Source organism: Canis aureus, chromosome 10, assembly GCF_053574225.1.
Source record: "Canis aureus isolate CA01 chromosome 10, VMU_Caureus_v.1.0, whole genome shotgun sequence".
Classification (NCBI taxonomy): domain Eukaryota; kingdom Metazoa; phylum Chordata; class Mammalia; order Carnivora; family Canidae; genus Canis; species Canis aureus.
In genome coordinates, this window is record NC_135620.1 from 13386489 (window position 1) to 13407610 (window position 21122).

Below are 21122 nucleotides of genomic sequence, written 5' to 3' on the forward strand. Positions count from 1 at the left end.
GCCTTGGTGCTCAGGGTTTTTATTGGGAGCCAGTCATGTAGACATGAATTACATGCATGACTGTCCTCATCACCAACTCTGACTTAGGCCTCCTAGGGTATAGTCATAGCCACCATAAGTCACATTGTTAGCATAAACCATCCCATCAAATTGGTATCATGTGTTCAAAGGGTTCAGAACTTATTCCAGGAGCTGGCCAATGGCCACTCCTGAAAATACACCTTTTTCAATTACGTGCAGAGTTTGAGCAGCCCAGGCCTGCTGAGTTAACCCTTTCCTACATTGGTACAGAATTACATAATAGCTTAAGTCTCTTACAATTCTAATGTTTTAATGGATTACCTCCTTTCATAAATCGTAAAGAATTAAATGCTTTATTTCATCTATGAGATGGATTGGATAATTTTAATCATTTGAAAGATTAAAGAAATAAATGATACTAATGCTAGAAAATTCAAGTTGGACTGAATGTCTAAGAATGAAAGAAGGTGCCTTACACAAGTCAACACAGAGCCCTGCTCACTGATGAATAAACTTGCAAATGAATAAAATCCTAAAATTCAGTGTAAGGAAATCTAAGGAAAAGAAACTACTTCTGCCCAGTTTCAGAAGCTTACTTAGCGTTTGGTTAGTAAATTACTGATTTTTTTTATTTCCCTTGCATTGGTGATAAATTTGAACTTTTTTTTAACGAAAATCCTTTATAGGATTTCTCTACAGTTGACTAAAATTGCTCAAGTTTGATTTGTCTTATTTAGTATGAGTCTCTCTTGCACTCATTTTAAAAGTTGTTTGGTACTGTGGTATTCCATATTTGGTATAACAAATGTATTCTGTATTTCTCACCTTTAATGTAACCTTGGTATCTTTATTTTCCTATTTATCCTTGATGGTTTTCTAGTTGAGAACAGCTTTGTGTTTTTGCTACTTGTGGGTGGTTTTTTTTTTTGGTTTTTTTGTTTTTTGTTTTTTTTTGTTACTTATGTGTTTTCTCATATTGGATTTTAAAATGTTAAAAAATTTTGTTTCCTAAACTGAAATGTATCTAGGTATTTTTCCCATGTCCATAATGTATGTGTATAAAATTTGCAAATTACCATATGGAATAATGCATTTTGTTCTACTTTTGAAATTGTTGCATATTTGAGATGGGTATATTCATTTTAAAATAGAGAAAAACCTTTCTAAAACTTAGAATATTTTTATCTGAAAAAAAGCTTTGAAAGTAATTCTGTATAAAAAGAAAACTAATTGTTCTTATCAAGCTAGTCATTTTATTTAGAATAATTTGTATTAGAATATAATGTTCAAAATAAATCCATAAGACAGATATACCCTATTAATTATGTTAAGACTTTCTAATGTTTTTTCCCCTATTTTGAGCTTTCTTGAATGTTGTATGAAAGTCTTCTGTTAGTAGTACGTTTTTATTTTTCCATATCTTACAATTCCTGCTATGTCTCATTTCACTTTTTTTTTTTTATTTCACTTTTTTCTTTACCTGAATTCTTCCTCTGATGCATGATGTCAACTCCTCCCTTCTAATTGTTCCTCTTTGCCTCATATCTTGGTGAAGTCCTTTATTTTTAGCCTTTTTGAAACACTGTGTTTTTTGTGTGCCATGTATATATAGCATAGACTTAGATTTTGCTCTTTGATCCATTCTGGACATCTTTTTCTTCTAGTACATACATTAAACTAATTCATATTAAATTCTATTCCTTCTATTTGCTCTGAATTCCATCATACTATTTTCCATTCTAATTGTTGGGTATTTTATGTTGCATTTATTGTGTTTTTCTACTAAATGTCCTTTTTTTGCAATTTTTAAGAAGTTTTTTGTATTTAGAAAGATATTTTTATTTCCTGATTATCTTTGTATTTATATATTTAATTGTGCCCTTACTTTCCCATTATCTAATGTAATATTTTACTTTCCAGTCCATTTTAAATGCTGTCCTTTGGCTCCAGTCTATTATATAAACAATAGTCAAAGATTTTATTCTCTCCCTTTCTCCCCTATTTTTTCAGTTGCATTTTTTTTACTTAGAATATTTAAAGTTTACATTCAATTCTTTATCCAGTGCCCCCACATTCGTTTTCATTCTAGCTCTGCAAATATGTATTCATCATCAGTCCTTTTACCTGAGTTACTTCTTTTTGCCTGAGGCTCCTCCTCCAGAAGATTGCCCCAAAAGGGGCACATGTGTCCAATATTCCCTGAATTTTTGCAGATTGAAAACTTCTCTCTATAGACTTGATACTTGTAGAACGGCTTAACTAGGTATAAAATCCTTGGCTTGTATTTATCTTAAAAATGCTACTCCAGGGGATCCCTGGGTGGCGCAGCGGTTTAGCGCCTGCCTTTGGCCCAGGGCGCGACCCTGGAGACCCGGGATCGAATCCCACGTCGGGCTCCCGGTGCATGGAGCCTGTTTCTCCCTCTGCCTGTGTCTCTGCCTCTCTCTCTCTCTGTGTGTGACTATCATAAATAATTTTTTTAAAAAATGCTACTCCAGACTTGCTTTGTATATTATTCTTGATGTCTTTGATAACAGCCTTATTTTCATAATCTCAGGTTCATGAGACTGAGCCTTGGGTAGAGCCCCGCACTCAGCAGAAAGTCTACTTCTGATTCTCTCCCTCTCCCTCTGCTCCCTCCCACCCACTCTCCCCTGAGTATAGAGTTCTACCCAGGGCTTAGTCTCATGACTCTGGGATCATGACCTAAGCTGAAATCAAATCATATACTCAACGGACTGACTCACCCTAGCACCCCTCAGATAAAATATTTTTATTTACATTTTCTGTTTTCCTTTACCTGAATTTTTATATGAATTCATTTGGTGTTTTTTGTTTGTTTGTTTTTAATACTCACCATTTGGTAGTCAGGGTCCACCTCATGTAAGTTTGGCAAAGGGTATTTTTTTTTTAACGGGTGTTGATAAGGAGGAATTGATTTACATGTCTTTTCTTTTGTCTCCATAGGGCCCTTAATTTCTCTCTTTCTTCTTTACCTTCATCATTATATATGAAAGGAGAGGCACAACCCCCATTTATCTGATTCTCCCCAGAGCCTACTTCTTGAGGCCACATGCTTTTTCAGAACCACTTGCTTTCAAGCCCTTCTCTATGTTCAGTGCTATGAATTACCAAGTCTCAGACTTAAATCCATTTTGACTCTTTGTGGTAGTTTTCACTTTCTCATGATGCTTTTTGTCTTCACTTATATATGTCCTTCACTCCACTCACCTTTTTATTTTCCCAGCATCTTAATCTTCTATTCCCTAGCTTTCAGTATGTGCAAGCTTGCAATTCAGTGAGTGCTCTGTTGAATTTGGTGTTAGTTTCTCAACTTGGAGATATTTTGAAATTTATTGTATCCTCTGTCTCCTAATAATGATGAAGGCTTGGTTCATGTAGTCCTTGTTGAATTTATTCTTTTGGAGGGAGTATGTGGATGAGTTGAAATGTAAGCAACGTTATCCTCTGCATGTATTATGTTCATACACAATAACATTTAACTGATTTTCTCTTGAGATTGATTTTTTTTACTTACAGAATAGAAAAAGATACAGCCAGCCAACAAAAAATTTTGGATTTTTTTAAACTATAAATAGTTTTACTGACTTTAAACTGACAGGGAAGTCATCTTTCAAATTAGTTCATCAGTTTCTAAAGACATATTATACACACACACACACTTAAAAGAATATTATTTTTGTGCTCTTTATATAGATTTGTTTTACATACATATTTTTTACAGTTGTGTTAGTGTATATGAAATAAAATTGAGTATTCCCAAGAACTGCACTTTCTGATCTTTTTGGCATTGGACCATTATTATCAGTGTTTCTTTTTTTTCCCCATTCTACTCTTTTTCCAAAAGTATGGTATAGGTCTTTACTACAGAGTATGTGGCAATTTTTCAGGAGTTACACAAATCAATATGTAAATAAAGGTAATTGCTCCATTCTTATTTATAAAAAGATTATAAACATCAGAAAATATATTAATGTCCATATGTTAATTTGGTCAAACAAATAAGGGCAGTGATGTAAGAGAATGAAAAGAAAATGGTTAGACATTTGCCATGTCATTAAATGATAAAACTAGTTTACGAAATGCAATGGTCTGTTTTTAAAGATTGATTGATGGGTTGATTAGAGAGAGAGAGCATGCGAGTGTATAGAGTGTACAGTGGAGAGAGGGAGAGAGAAAGATGCAGACTTCCCACTGAGCGTGGAGTCCCAGGCAGGGCTCCATCTCATGACCCTGAGATCATGACCTGCGCTGAAATCAAGACTTGGAGGCTAAACAAATTGAACCACCCAGGCACTATAGTCCTATTTTTGTTTAAAATATAATTTAGGGGCACCTGGGTGGCATAGTTGGTTAAAGCCTCTGACTCTTGGTTTTGACTCAAGTCATTATCTCAGGCTCCTATGAAATCAAGCCCTGCACTGAGCTCTGTGCTCAGTGTGGAGTCTGCTTCAGACACTCTCTCTCTCTCTCTCTCTCTCTCTCTCAAATAAATAGGTAAATCTTAAAAATATGTTTATAATTCAAATAATTTTATAGAATAATACCTGTATAGTTTTTACCATATCACACTTCTCTTACTGTCGCTCAATATTGTTTTAAAACTATCTGATTTTATTTAGCTTTCCTCCAAATACTATAAAAAATTGCGAAAATGTTCATTGTATTTTTTCACGCACAGTAGAATAACTTGATAACTGCTACAAGAAATTTCATTTTTGTATGATCTAAAGTCATCATTCCTTAATGAAATGTATGTCAAACTTAATTCTCTTAAAAACATAGAAGGTGTACAGGAAAATTATAACCATGTAAATATTGCTAGTAATTTTACTTATTTTTTCTCTGCTTTTCTGATTTTTAATTTTCTGAAGTAAATTTGGATTAATGCCTTGTATAACATAAAAGTATTTTGTAGCTTAGATTTTTTAATCATTAATTAAAATTAAGTATTTCTCTATAATCTTTACACTTCTCTATAGAATGATGCAATTGCTAATGTCCTGAAATGTCATTAAAATAGGTAATAATTTCTTTGAACTTTACAAGTCTGAAATTAATATTTTGAGTTATTTCAATCTTATTTCAATTAAAGAACTGTTATTAAGCTGGAGATTTTATGGCACGTGGAATTATCTGGCTTCCATGAAATGAGTGTAATTAGCATTAGCTCTTAAATTCATTTTGCTGTGGTTTTTCATAGCATGATACTCTGTTAGGAGTTATTCTCCTCTAAATATTAAGAACCTATTTAATATCAGATAAATAAACAAAACTTGGAAAGAAATGTACCTCATAATAATGAGTGATGCTTTAAAATTAGACTCATAACTGGGGAGCCTGGGTGGCTCAGTCAGTTAAGCATCCTACTCTTGATTTCAGCTTAGATCATGATCTCAAGGTCATGAGATCCAGCCCTACATCAAGCTCTGGTGTGGGATTGAGCCTGCTTAAGATTCTTTCTCTTCTCTCTCTCCCTCCCGCCCTCACCCAAAAAAAGTAAATTAGACTTATAACCAAAATTCCTTTTTTTTTTTTTTTTTTTTTTTTACAGGAATTAAAACCTGATATAGTAACTAAATCTGCTCTTGGTGATGATATCAACTTTGAAAAAGTCTGCAAAAAGGTATATTCTGTAATGGATTGTCTTTGTTTTAAGAAAAGTTGCTTATTTATGTGGTTGACTTACTTTTCCTTGTCACCATTTTCCTTAAAGAAAAAACTTACCAATAAGCCAGTTACTATTAGTATATAATGATTTTTCCCTACTTGAGTTCCATTATTGCCACCAAAATAATATTTCTTATGGTGATTTATGAATTTTGCATTACTTCTGATATCATACCTTCATGGTCCTTAAAGGCATGCTGAACTTAAGGTGGCATTTATGTGTTAGATAACAATTAGTCTGTTAATCTTACTAATCAGGACAAAGATTATTTTTCTTTTTTCCAAATAATTTTTATGACTATTTCATTTAATCTCTTTTATTTACTACCCCGTGAAAAATTTGTTTTTACCCCCTTTTTACAAATGAAAAAAACAAAGGTCAGAACGAATAAAGTGAGCTGAGTACAGTACACCACTGTTAAATGGGACTTTCACTCAGTTCTCCTGCTCCTTACTATTTCCCCTTTTTCATTTTTGCCCGCTTTGCTAATGTTTGCATGAGACATTTCCAGCCTGAGAACAGATTTTGCATTAACAGATGTTTCTGTGTTGTTTTCTGTTTTCTCTTCCATTGGCATTTGCTCTAATGTATATTATTTCATGTTTCTTACTTTTATGTCCACTTTGTTCTTTTCTACTTTTTTAATGTGGAAGCTTTGGTTACCAGTTTGAGACCTTTCTTCTTTTGTAACAAGCGTTTGGTGTTACAGAGATGCCTTTTTTAAGCATTCCTTTAGCTGCACCCTTAAATTCAATAGTTCTTATTTTCATTGAGTTCACAGTGTTTCAAATTTCCTTTGAAACTTATATTAATTTTGAACAGTTAGAGGGTCTCCCAGGTATCTCTTCAGTACTCTTTCTTTTATGATCTATGAGCAGGCTTTTTATGATTTTTATTTGTGGTCCAGAATATGGCTTATCTTGGTGAATATTTCATATGCACTTGAAAACAGTTGTTTTCTCTGGGAATTAGTTTCCTAAAAATGTCAAGTAGGTCACATTAACTGTTGGTGTTGCTCAGGTGATTTATGTCTTTACTGATTTTCTGTCCACTTGTTTTATTACCCAGAGTCGTATGTTGGAATCTCCAACTATAGATGTCAGTTTGCCTCTTCTGGCCCTTAGGAAGAAATGTTCTGTTTATATAGACTAGCAGTGACTTTCCTGCAAGTAATATGAGACATGCTAAATTTTAAAGCATTTTTAGGAAAGGCAGAATATGAAAGTTTTTTGTTTGAGGGGAGAGAGAATTTTTTTGTTGTCATTGTCCTGATAAGAGCAACACTAAATCCATGAAGACGATTTTACAACAGGCTTTTATTTTGTAGTAGCATAATTTTACAGTAAATATTTTTATTTCATAGAATTTTTTCACAAAGAGAGGAAAAAAATTATTATAGTTTTAAACTGTGGTTTGGTCTGTATCTCAGAAAAAAATAATGATGTTAAATCAGAGTAGTGGTAATTGAATAAAAATGTTATAGAATGTATTTTTGTTTTCTCTTGAGAGCTTAAAAAAATAATCATTTTCCAGAATAAATTTTTTGAGCTTTCTGGTTGCTGAATTCTAAAAGTATTCACTAATGTTTAATTTACAGTGAAAGTAAAAGGGATCTTCTCTGCTAGATTCTTTTCACTTTGGAAAACTAATATTGGTGTATGTGTAATATTTGTAAAATCAGTTTCTTAGGGTATCCTCTTCTATTTACAACCCTTCATTCAACTTCATACAGTGTGTGAAATGTCATTTATCAAAAAAAATGAGTCAACAAACATCTATATTAGCTTATTGTTATTTTGTATTAATAAATTCACTTGCATATGACAAGATTTGTAGTCATGAAATCATTTAAAAATTTATTTATTTTAGAGAGCATGTTTGTGCATGAGTGGGGTGGGTGGTGGTGAGGGACAAGCAGACTCCCTGCTGAGCACAGAGCACAGAGCCCAGAAGTGGCCATTGTGCTAGATCTCACAACCCTGAGGTCATGACCTAAGCTGAAATCAGGAGTCAGATGCTTAATTGACTGAGCCACCCAAGTGCTCCTATAGTCATGAGATTCACTACTAAATCAGATAAAAAGCTTAGGATCTCACCGTCAAGGGTCAGGTGAAATCTGATTACATTTCTGCTCTGTTTATACCTTCCTCCAAAAAAAAGCAAGGAAAGAAGGGGAAGTGTAGAGGGAGGAAGAAGAAACATATATTCCATCCAAGTTCTTGATAGAACCCTGGAGGGATTTAAAGCCAAGGGAAACTGCCCTGCTTAAGACATCATTTCAGGTTCCTCCCAAGCTATTTAATTTCACCTATTTTGTTAGTTAGTGTTTTATTCCATTTGCAATATTCTTCCATTGGATTCAAGTTCTTCTGTTTGAAAATCTGTTAATAAATTAAACCTCTAAAAATGAGGCAGGCAGCACTGTTAAGCACTGTTGTGGAGAGAGCATTGATTGTTCTTCAGTCCTAGGTAGTGAGCTCAGTGGAAGGTAACCTCACGGGAATGAAGTCCATTACATAAAGCTCTGCACATTTGAGGCTATCTGACCATCATAGCAGAGCAAACTAATTTATGTAATATCTTACAGCTTGCACAGTTCTTCCATATCGCTCTTATCTCAATTGATCTTACAACAGTGATCTCATGTAGAAAGCATTCAGCTGCACATGTGTGCACCCACGTGTGTGTGTGTGTGTGTGTAGTAATAGTAGTGTCTTCATTTTTCAAACGCAGAAAAGGGGTAGAAGGGTTAAGTAGGCAATTGATATGTATATGATGAAAGTTTAAAGCTAGAGAGTTGAAAGATGAAAATTTTGACATTTCCAGAGAGCTGGTGCCAGGATTTCAGGAGCTTCTCAATTCAAAACATATGTTGCATGCAAAGCAATCAGCAAGGCAGTGTGGAAGAAAGGAAGGGGATAGGAAACACAGTATTTTCTAGAGGAATATATAATCTCGTAAGGAATTAAAAAACAGGTATATTAAGTACAGGATAAGGGGAAGCAAATTATTATCTATTACCATCTGTTAACAGTTGCTGACTCATTAGGTGCTTTATATATGTTAGCTTTCTCAGGGAAGATAACTCCATTTAACGAAGGGACAAATGGGCCTGGAAAGGTAAAAATATACCTATTGTCAGTCCTTAGCAGATGGCAGGTCCAAGGTCTAAACCCTGGTCTCTGCCTACAAAATAAAAGTTCAGGAGAAAAAGTTTGGTATGGGTCCTATTTGCAAGACTGCATTTTAGAATCATGGTGTCCCAGGGATTGTTAGAGTTAAACAAATGCAGAAAGGTCTCCTCTTGTATTCAGTGTGGACTCTAAGCCTTAGGATTGCTACAGTTCTTCTGTTCCAGCTGAATGAGCTGTTCCTTATTACCCCCCTACATGTTTTTAATAAATGCAAAGAATATAACTTCAGGTGAAACCTGGAAATGAAGTCTAATTAATATTATTAAGAATACTGCTATCAGCATTCTACCTCTGCCAGTTCACTCAGTTTGTTGTAGGCAGCATTTCGCAAGAATGAACGTTGCATGTAAGAGAGCTTTTTCATTTTTAGACTCTTGTTTATATTCACATGTACATTCTCAAAATTCTTTTCAGAATTGAACACCAAATGCTTGTGTTCATAATAAATACCCATATGCCAAAATAAAATTTTTCCATAAAAAGATGAGGTGTTTTCCCCTTTTTTATTGAATTTATTTGAAATGGAAGAAACTGGAGGTGTGTGAAAACCGCAGTTTCCTGAGAATTTTCCATGGCAAATGTTGTGTCAACATTAAATAAGGAAAGCTGTGGTTCCTTCATACCCTCTAATATTATGAAGTCTTTCTTCATGCAGGTGTAAAAACTGTTCATAGAGAATACTTAGCCTTTTAAGCTTCAAAATAAGTTTGTGTACATTTAAGGTATATGACTGTATTCGAATTTCTTCTGTAAGCCTCCATTACATTTTTCATATCTTCAGTGAAGTTTATCACATTCTGTCTTGGATGAATTAGTTGATCATTTGTCTTAACCTTTAATATTAAAGCAAGATTGTGAGCCTCAAAAGATGGTGTTTGTGTCCTTATGTGTAAGATCATGCCTTCACATATTGAGGCATGCTTATACAAGTATAAATATAAGTAAACATATGAAGAGGGATAAAGCAAGTGAGGAAGGAAGATGGACGGTAGTGAAATAAGAGATAAAGGATTTGAAAGGTCTCCTAACAGGTCCTGCCCTGCTTACTCCAGCAAGTTCTTCCCCTCAGCTCAGGGACTTTAGCCAAAGCTTTGAACCTTTGCCTACTTACTTTACAAGCCTCTTTTTTATGCTTATATTTAATTTCTATCCAAAAAGATTTGATGGGGGCTTGAAAATGTCAGAAAATGAGTGAAAGTTATCTCAAGTGGTTTAGAATAAAACTGGTTGAGAATACTAGACTGAATTAAAAAACCTGACTGTGAGTTCCTAACTGGCTAAGTAATCTTGAAATCAAATCAAGACTGTTAGTCTAATTATTGGATAAAATAAGTGATCTATATTCCCTGTACCTCTTGTTAAAATTAGAATTCAAGAATGCATTGAATGATTTCAAATTGCTTTGTTAACAATAAGATTAAACAGGAGTTTAAACTGTTAAATTTGACATTTTTTACTTAGGAGAAATAAAATTTAAATGATTGCTGTCATTTTTAAAATGTGATAATTTTAACTAAGACTTTATTTAAATCAAACATTTTAAGAAATACCATGTGTCCCTTTTTTTATTGGTCTTTGAAGAATGAAAGCTGAAATCCTTAGTATTTATAAAACGTGAACCTATGCATATGCCATTAACAATTTTTCCATTTGCAGTTTTTCCCCATTAGAATATTTTTTCTACTCCCCAAATCATAAGCTACTCAGATTTGCAAATTAACAGATCATCAAGAACATATATAAATTAATTAAAAACAACTAACAACCAAAGGTAAGGAAGTTTGAAGTACTAACTATACCTTAAGGAGATCCATACAATGTAATCTCTTTGCAAAGATTGCTGATTAGCAAAGGGAAGAGGCTTAAATTTCTAGGAGTTTCTGCAGTCTAATCAGTGTTGCTTTGCCATTCATGCAGTTCACTTACTGTCTGGCTCTTGCTTTTTTTTATTTTGTTTTGTTTCTTTTTTTTTTTCCTTCATTTCTCTAATAAACCCTTCCAGATCCCACATTCTGGTAATGCATTTTTGATGCCCTTCAAAGGCCTGATTGCATCAGATGTAAAAATGCCAGGCCTTACCTTCTCAGTGTTGTTTTGTTTTGCCAAAAAAAAATTAAATGTTTTGTGCACCCTCACATACTCAGCAAGAGTTTTATGGCATTTCTACACTGCATTATCTTTTGATGTTTAAGTATTCTTAAATAACTGACATTTTCATATTTCAGTAAACAAGAGTAGTTTGTTCTCTAAGATATTTGGTGATGATATTATGTAGCCAACTTTAACAAAATTGCCCATTTATAAAACTTAGAAGCAATAGGACATACTAAAATGTGTATTCTCAAATATTATGGTACAAAGTAGGTTTATCACATACCTACAAGACTACATTATTGATAAGTAGATTTCCAGTTAAATGAATGAGAAGTTGAGAAGCTATTTCTTTTCTTTTTGCCTAAAGATGCTGATACATTAACTTCAAATATTTTGGTAAAAAATTTTGTATTTTTTTATTCTAGCTTTATTGAGATATAATTGACATATAACAAATACTGTATAGGTTTAAGTTATACAACTTGAAGGTTTGATACGCATATATATTATGAAAAATTACCATAAGATGGTTAATTATCATGTCCGTCACCTTATGTAATTAGTTTTGTGTGTGTTGCATGCATTTAAGATTTACTCCTTTAGAAACTTTAAATTGAAAAAAAAAAACAAACTTTAAAGTGTATAATGTTGTTGTCTGTAACCACCAGCTAAATATCAGATCTGTAGAACTTACTCATCTTTTAATTGGAAGTTTATACCCTTTGACCAAAATCTCCCTGTTTCCTCCATTGCCACCACAAGTCTGTGGTAACCAACAGTCTGTTATTGCCTCTGTAAGTTTCTTTTTTTAAGATTCCACATATAAGTTATACTATGCAGCCTTTGTCTTTCTCTGTATGATTTCTTTCACTCGTTGTAATGCCTACCAGGTTCATCCATATTGTTGTAGATAGAAGGATGTTCTTCTTTCTCATAACTAAATAATATTCCATTTTGTGTAGATAGATGTATATATAGATATCTCATTTCTGTATGTATACATCTATCTACACACACACACACACACACGCACCATGTTTTCTGTATTCATTTCATTTGTCAGTGGACTCTTGGTTGTTTCCTCCTCTTGGTTGTCATGACTGATACTTCAGTGAATACAGTATCTCTTTGAGATAGTGATTTCATTTGCTTCAAGTGTATAGCTGGAGTGGGATTGCTGGATCATATGGTAGCTCTAGTACTAATTTGTTGAGGAACCTCATCTGTTTTCCCTAGTGTCTGTACCAGTTTGCATTCTCACCAGCAGTGCTCCAGGGTTCCCTTTTCTCCACAGACTTGCCAGCACTTGTTAGTTCTTTTTTTTTGTTTTGTTTTTGTTTTTTTTTGTTCTTTTCTTTTTTTTTTTTTTTTGATACCATTCTGACAAGTGTGAGGTAATATCTCATTGTGGTTTTGATTTACATTTCCCCCAGTGATTATTAGTGTTGAGCTTCTTTTCATGTACCTCTCGGCTACTTTTTCTTTGGAAAAATATTTGTTCAAGTCCTCTGCCCATTTTTTAGTCAGATTTTTATTTTATTTTATTTATTTACTGTTGCATTGTATGAGTTCCTTCCATACTGTGGATATTAGCCCCTTGTCTGAGATACAGTTTGCAAACATTTTCTCTGATAGTGTAGATTGCCTTTTCATTTTGTTGATTGTTTCTTTTGTCTTGCGGTAAATTTGTAGTTTGATGTAGCCCCACTTGTTTATTTTTGCTTTTGTTGCTTGTGCTGTTGGTGTCACATCCAAAAACTCATTGCCAAGACCAGAGTCAAGGAAGTTTTTTCCGTACGTGTTCCTAGGAGTCTTAACGGTCTCAGGTTTCACATTTAAGTCTTTTTAGTCCAATTCAAGTTAATTTTTATGAGTCGTGTAGGATATGGGTCTAGTTTCATTCTTTAGCATATGAATATCCAGTTTTTCCATATCATTTTTTGAAAAGACTGTCTTTTCGCCTGTCAGGTATTCTTGGCTTTCTTGTCAAATAGCAATTTACTGTATGTACATTCTCAATTCTCTTCCATTACTATATGTATCTGTTTTAATGTCAGTACCATACTGGTTTTATTTTTGCAGCTTTGTATTGTAGTTTGAAATTAGGAAGCATAATGCCTCCATCTTTGTTCTTCTTTCTCAAGATTGTTATGGCTCTTGGGGATCTTTTGAAGTTCCATACCAATTTTAGGAATTTTATTTTCCTATGAAAAATGCCACTGGGATTTTGATAGGGATTACATTGAATTTATAGATATATTTGAGTACTATGGATATTTTAACAATAATAGTTTTTCCAATCCATAATGATGAGATATTTTTCCAATTTTTTGTGTCCTCTTCAGTTTCTGTCATTTAAGTCTTAGAATCTTCAATATACAGATCTTTCACTTTCTTTGTTGTACTTATTCCCAAGCATTTGATTATTTTTGATGGTATTATAAATAGGATTGTTTTATTTATCTTTCAGATATTTCATAGGAATGCAACTGGATTTTTGTACATTGGTGTCCTATCCAGTAACTTTCCTGAAGTTATTTATTAGTTTTGTTTTTTGGAGTTTTTAGGATTTTCTTTATATAACTGCATACCACATAAACAGAGACCATTTTACTTTTTTCTAACTTGGATGCTTTTTATTTCTTTTTCTCACGTAATTGCTCTGGCTAGGGTTTCTAGTCCCATATTGAAAAAAAAATAGCAAGAATGGGCTCCCTTGTTTCTGACTTCAGAGGAAAAGCTTTCAGTTTATTACTGTTGAATTTATTAGCTCTAGGTTTGTTATATATGACCTTTATTATGTTGAAATAGGCTTTTTATATCCTCTTTTAGAGCTTTTATCATGAAAGATTGTTGAATTTTCTCTTTCTGCATCTAGAGAGAAAATCATAGGATTTTTACTCTGCTGGTGTAATGCATAATGTAAATTGACTTGCATATATTGAACCATGCTTGCATTTCAATGATTCCACTTTTTATTGTGCTACAGAGTTTGATTTGCTAGAATTTTGTCTAGAATTTTTACATATATTTATCAGGGATATAGAACTATAGTTTTCTTTTTTTGTAGTATTCTTATCTGGTTTTGATATCACAGTTTTAATGACTTTGTAAAGTGAGTTTAGGATTGTTCCATCTACAGTTTTTTGAAAGAGTTTGAAAAGAGTTCATATTAATTCAGGAAGTCACTTATTTTCAACCTGTTGTTCTTAACTACATTCTTTTTTTTTTTTTTTTTTTTTTTAATTTATGATAGTCACACAGAGAGAGAGAGGGAGGCAGAGACATAGGCAGAGGGAGAAGCAGGCTCCATGCACCGGGAGCCCGATGTGGGATTCGATCCCGGGTCTCCAGGATCGCGCCCTGGGCCAAAGGCAGGCGCTAAACCGCTGCGCCACCCAGGGATCCCCTTTACTACATTCTTTTAAACAGAATTACATTCCTACCTGTGTAGTAGTGTTTATCTTAGCCACTGTTAACATGGACACTGCCTCATAGTATAAATTGGAGCTCATGTTTATAGCTATTTAAAACTTTCCCAGGGGCATAAAATGTATTCTCTGGTGTGGAATGATAACAGGAAACTAAATGCCCACACCTCATACATTTCCTAAATAAGCCACATAGTCAGTACATATTAGTTGCCAAACTTAAGAAACATAAAGGATGAGAATATGTTTTATATAATATTTAAAAGTAACTACTTTTATCAATAAAATACTTTTGACAGGATAGTATTTTTATTTACTGATGGCATTTACTGTTTAAAAAAACACAAATTCCATATAATTACAGAAGTGAGGCTGTGGTATATATAATTCTACATACTAAGTTGTTAAGTAATCATACCTGATTAGTGACTATTATATATATATATCTGTATACCTTGTAGACTCAAGCCTTTTATGTTCTTTAAACTCACTGCTAGGGCAGCCCTTGTGGCCCAGCGGTTTAGCGCCGCCTTCAGCCCAGGGTGTGACCTTAGAGACCTGGGATCAAGTCCCACATTGGGTTCCCTGCATGGAGCCTGCTTCTCCTTGCCTGTGTCTCTGCCTCTCTTTCTGTGTGTGTCTCTCTGAATAAATAAAATCTTTAAATAAATAAATAAGCTCACTGCTATTCCATATGGATGCATAAGCTCTACCCTACACTCTCCCAATGTGATGGCACCCCTGGTATCATGCAGTGCAGTTGCCTTTTTAAAAATCAGTCTTAACTTCTTGCTAACCTGATATTCTCTTCAAGTATGCCCTCCACAAAGGTTGTGATATAAAAGTACAGTTATAGGGGAAGACACACATAAGAATAATAAGATCTTCATTTATTAGAGTAATACATAATTTATAATTATAAATCCTATTATAGAGCTTTTTTTTTTTTTTTTAATAAAATTTACTAAAATCAGATCACTGAATCACAGTTACTCTGGGATATTTCCAGGGCATTGCTGAGTAAGCTCAGTGATATGATGATCCTTAACAAAATAGTTTTTACTTGGAGTCAGCACTAAACATGCAAGTATTATCAGTGGTCTTCTAAAACTTGTTATAGCTAAGATGGTGGGATGTAATTAGCTCTGGAATAAAAGAATACCCAGTTCATCAGAGCTTTTAGCAAGTTGTCAAAGCAGGAGTTTGGAATAGTAGCAGATATGTTTTTGAACAATTCTGTATGAACACATTTAGTCAAAATTTATATAGGATTCCTATAACTTCTTAACTAAAACAGTTGAAATTAACTCGTGTAATTAGAACAGTTATTTCCTAGTTTATCTGTTTTACAAATAAAGATGTTCATATATTGAGGACTACCTTTGAAGTGAGTTATTAGCAGCTACAAGGTGGAAATACAGTGAAAGAAGCAGTTATGGAGTAACAGCTCCTGCTGGAGGGTCTTCTGTTTTCTTGTAGAGAGAGAGAACAGGCTTCTGGCCTGTGTGTATTTCTCAGAACTGATTGGTTTCGTTCTCATTTTTTTTACATTCAGTTGTACTGAGATAAGTCCTGCCTATTAAAACATGCTGCTTTTTCACTAAATACCAGATTGTCCCCACTAAGCCAGAATCTTAAATTACATCACCATTCAGGGAAACAATGCATTTAAAGCTGTAATTTGTTGCTTTGATTTGGCAACAAAAGTCTGTCACAATAGTGTTTTTGTTTTATTTTTATATATTTTTTAAAAGATTTCATTCATTCATTCTTTCTTTCATTTAGAATGAGGCGCAGGCTAGGGTCAGAGACAGCAAGAGTGAAAATCTCAAGCAGACTCTGCATGGAACACAGAGCCTGACACAGTGCTTGGTCTCATGCCAAGATCATGACCTGATCCAAAATCAAGAGTCAGACATTCAACTGACCAAGCCACCCTGGTGTCCCTGTTTTTGTTTTAAATTGGACTTTTGAATATCATGAACCTGCTAAAAAAAAATTTTTATTCCTAACTTTTTAGTTTGCCCCCCCCCCAGGGATTCTACTTGCATATTATTAGAGCAGTTGTCACTTTTTCTGTAAAAAGTATTTTAGGCTTTGCAGGCTTTACATTCTCTGTTACAACTACTCAATTCTGCCACATGATATAGCAGAGCTATGGATAGTATGTAAATGAATGAATTTTGCTCTGTTTTCTTAAAACTTTATTTTTTTTTTTTTTGAGAGGCAGCAGTTTAGAACTGGCCCATAACCCAGTTTGCCAGCTACCAGTTTTGAGAATCAAGTACTTCTCCAAAACTATTTTATGAAAAGGACAGTTTTCCAGTAGTCCTTCCAGACATTCAACTTTAGTTGGTTTTTAGGGAATTTACCCTATACATCAGTATGTGTATTAGTATGTTTTAAGTATTGGCTATTGACTTTAATGGTGGTTTATAAGAATTTAGATCTCTTTCCTCCTTCAGCCCCTGTGTCATATATGTACCCTCCTTAACTTCCATCCTTCTAAGGCACTTGGGTCAAATTTAGAGTAGAAGTACATTTATTGATTCTTTTATTTTGACTGTGAGTCATGTAGTGAGTAATTATCATTTTTCCTTTTTCTGCATAATATTTCTATTTCCTACAGTTTATTTTTTCATGTTAGTTTCCTATCTTCTTTCTAGTATAGTACCAAACTCTAGTATAATACCAAAATCTCTCAAGATGTTTAATACACTAGGAGCACCTGGGAGGCTCAATAGGGTAAGCATTTGACTTTGACTCAGGCCATAATTTTGGGGTCCTGGGATCAAGCCCCTAATCTGGCTCTGCCCTCAATGGGAAGTGTCTCCCTCACCTCTGCCCCTCCCCCTGCCCATGCTCTCTCTCAAATAAATAAAATCAAATAAATAAAGTAAGTTTAATGCACCAGGTATCTCCTGCCACCATCCTGAAAATGCCTTTGGCCTGCATCTCCCATCTGTTACATCCCATACATACCTCATTCTTTGTATCCTTCTTCATTTTAGTGGAGCTTAGTACCTTCTAGGGAGAAAAGTTGAAGAGATGTAACCTCTTTTAAACCTTGCGTGCTGGGAAGTAGTTTTATTCTTATCTAATTTCGGTATCATTTTCCTACAAAATTTTTATTCTATGGTCTTTGACCTCCAATTTTGATTCCTGATTTGTATGGGGGGGCAGGGGGGTGTAATGTGTTTTTTTTTTCCTCTGGAAGCCTGTAGACTCCAGGATTCTGATACGACTCTCAAAATCATGCCCCTCATCAAGGGGTTCTGTCTTACAGCTTTTAATATACAACCTATAAAACTAAATCAAGCATATTCTATATGTTTAGCAACCCATCTTGTTGCCAAGTGAATCAGGATACCAGCAATAGGTTTTCTTTCCAGATACTCTCATACATCTCCACTGGCAGATAAAATGGGTAAGAAGTCCTATATTGGACTTCAGGAAATCCAGCAAGGTGGTGAAGCAAAGGATTATTTTAACACTGCACTTAGTGAATAGTTTCCAAATGGACTACCATTTCTTAGACAAGGTTGAACAGAGGCGATATCTAAGAGTCTGTGAGAATCAAAGTTTTTTACCCTAAGGCTGCTCTAGCAAAGTACCACAGACTAGGTGTTTAAAACAACAGAAATTTATTCTGTCATGTTTCAGGAGGCTAGAAATCTGAAATTAAGGTGGCAGTAGGGCTAAGATCCTCAAAAGTTTCTAGGGAAGAACCCTTCCTTGCTTCTTCCAACTTGTGCTTCTGGCCTTCCTTGTACTGTGACAGGATAACTGCAGTCTCTGCCTCTGCCTTCTTCCTTGTCTTTCTGTGCCTCTATCCAAATGTCCCCCTTATGAGGACATCAGTCATAGTAGATTGAAGGCCACCCTAATCCAGCATAATCACCTTTTAATTATATCTGCAAAGACTCTGTTTCCAAATAAGGTCACATTCTGAGTTTGTACTTGGACATAAATTTTAGGGGGATATTCAACCCGATATACAAGATAAGTAGATGACAGATACAATTTAAAGAAATTATTTTCTGAGTAATATTGCTTAGATGAGTCCTCCAAACACAGTAGACTTCAGACAGCCATCATCTTGTGTTTACTAATGTACTCATATTTGTATTACTAAGAGGGAAAAAAGCTTTATAGTGGGCTATTAACAATGAAGAGAAAATTAAAGACTTTGAGGCTGACAGCTCTAATTTGACACACTAGTGAAATGTATTCATTTACCCTGTGGGATGTTTATTGAATGCAAACTGTTAGCAGTTACTGTTCTAAGCACTAGGTCTATAGCAATGAGAAAAACAGAGCTGCTGCCTCAGAGATGTGAAAATATCGACCCTGGCATGCAATGCTAAGTAATATGAAGTAGATAGTTATGGGAAGTGTTGCTGAGATAACGTTAGAGCAGATAGGTGAATAGTAAGAGATAATCAGCCATGTATATATTTAGGAGTATAGTATTCCAGGTAAAGAAGAGCTTGCAATGGAATAGCCTAAGCTGAATCAGAAGGCACTAAAGTTTAAAGAAGAACAAATAGGGGCATATTGTGATCTGGCTACCTTTTTTAAAAGCTCACTGTGACACTCTGTGGAAAATCAGGAGTCAGAGAGCAAGTGATCAGGTTTGAGCATATCACATTGGTACAGCAGTTAAGTGTTAGTGAATTGTTCAGAAGTATGAAGAGTAGAAATGATGAGAAGTGATGGGTCCTGAATATATTTTGCATTTAGAAACCACAGGATGTGCTAAAGGATTAACTGAGCTATGAAGGAAGGAGAAATGTGATAGAAGAATTCTTTAAGTTTTAGCTCTAACCAACCAGCAAAAGTGTAATTACATATAATAAGGAAAGATTGAAGAAGTAGGTTTGAGAAGGCTATCAATTCTTGGGGGTCCTGGTGGGTGATTCAGTAGGTTAAGCATCCAACTCTTGATCTCAGTTCAGGTCTTGATCTCTGGGTCATGAGTTCAAGCCTCATGGGTGTGGAGCCTACTTTTAAAAAAAAAGAAAAAAGAATTTTCCCTTCATATGTCAGGTAGGAGGTTCATAGATGAGTCTCAAGCTCAAGTTAGAATAGCAGTTAGAAATTTGGAAGTTGTCATCCCACAGATGATATTTAAAGAATTATCCCCAATCATGAATTTTCTAACTTTATTATGTTAAATATATAATCAGTTCCAATTCAGTCATTGTCAGATGTTTATGAAGTGTTGGCTCTTAGCCAAGCAATGGTAGAAGGTTATGAGAATATAGTAGAGAGGCTAGACATTCAAACTACAAATATTTAGCATCATGTAATTTTTACATCTCTATTAACTGGAATATCAAATATAAACAATAGTTATAAATTATATCACCGAGCTTATCACTAATATGTTATTTGATTCTTTCATATTAATTGAGTCTTTTTAATTAGGTCTCTTACCCTCTTTGAAAGTAGAAGCTATATTGCATTTTTTTAATATCACACAGAATGCCTACCAGAGTTCTGGAAATATATTAAGTTCTCAAAGAATATTTGTTAGTTGACTACATATTAATACTATTTGTTGCGGGGGCAGTTGTATTTTGTCATCATGAGTTTTATATTTTTTATCAGATTATACAAGTGACTTCTCTAATGAGAATACTAACAAATTCCTGTTTCCTCTCATTTTAAAAAATTATGATACATTTTCTTTTATGCACTTCTTAAGAGTACTATCTTGTTTTTATTCCCATGTTTGTTGTTCAAACTTGCAGCCTGATTCTACTGCAACTGAAAGAGCAGTTGCCAGACTAGCTATGCATCCTCTTCTGAAGAAAAAAATAGATGTGCTAAAAGGTATGAATCAGATGACTTTTAAGCCATGTACTTAAATGCACTCGTATATATGATTTTGAATAAATTACTTCATTTATTTCTATGGGTTTTTTGTGTTGTTTTGAGGGCCTTTTATAAACATCTCCTTCAAATATTTTTAAATGTAGGAAGGTGCCTGAAAATATGGAAGTTATCTGATGTCTAATTAAATCTGTATTTTTTTCCTAAATTTTAACATATGAATACATTTATATTAATATATAACATATTCATGGTAACATTAAATACAATTGATTTGCTAAATATTGATGTAATTCATAGTATTACTTTTGATGTTGCCACTTAGTCACATAATTTTCGTTTTATGTGTGTATTATAAATTGTGTTGAAAGAATTCAGTGTTGTCACAGATTAGAAGATGTTTATTTTTATGTCTGAAAACACAATTTATAATGCACCACCACCATATCAACACATTATTGCTAAAGAAATTAAAGTTGGCATTTTATTTTATTTATTTGTACTTAGTGAAGTTTTTTACTATTTTTTGTAGTTCCAAGGCCTGAAAAGATGATTAATTTTAAGAGTTTTAAACTGAATACCTCTGAGCATTTCAAGTTTGGTTTTAAGTTTTAAGGTCATTAACGTTTTTTTGTGATTTCAGACCCATTAAATATGTTTAACATAATTGCAGTTGTCCTCTTAAGTGTTTCCAAATAATGTAAGAAATACTGTACTGGGGCAGCCCCGGTGGCTCAGCGGTTTAGCACCGCCTTCAGCCCAGTGTGATCCTGGGGACGCCAGGCTCCCTACATGGAGCCTGCTTCTCCCTCTGCCTGTGTCTCTGCCTCTCTCTCTCTCTGTGTGTGTGTG

General features: G+C 34.1%; 1 protein-coding gene across 4 annotated transcripts in view; it reads left to right on the top strand.

Annotated features, from left to right (window-relative positions):
• SRFBP1 (serum response factor binding protein 1) overlaps nt 1-21122 on the top strand; it is a 64829-nt gene that overhangs the window by 36794 nt on the left and 6913 nt on the right. For all 4 annotated transcript variants that reach the window (XM_077911375.1, XM_077911374.1, XM_077911377.1 and 1 more), the window contains 2 exons: nt 5597-5668; nt 20189-20270. In XM_077911375.1, the coding sequence (XP_077767501.1) occupies nt 5597-5668; nt 20189-20270 (154 nt within the window). The remainder of the gene's footprint in view (nt 1-5596; nt 5669-20188; nt 20271-21122) is intronic.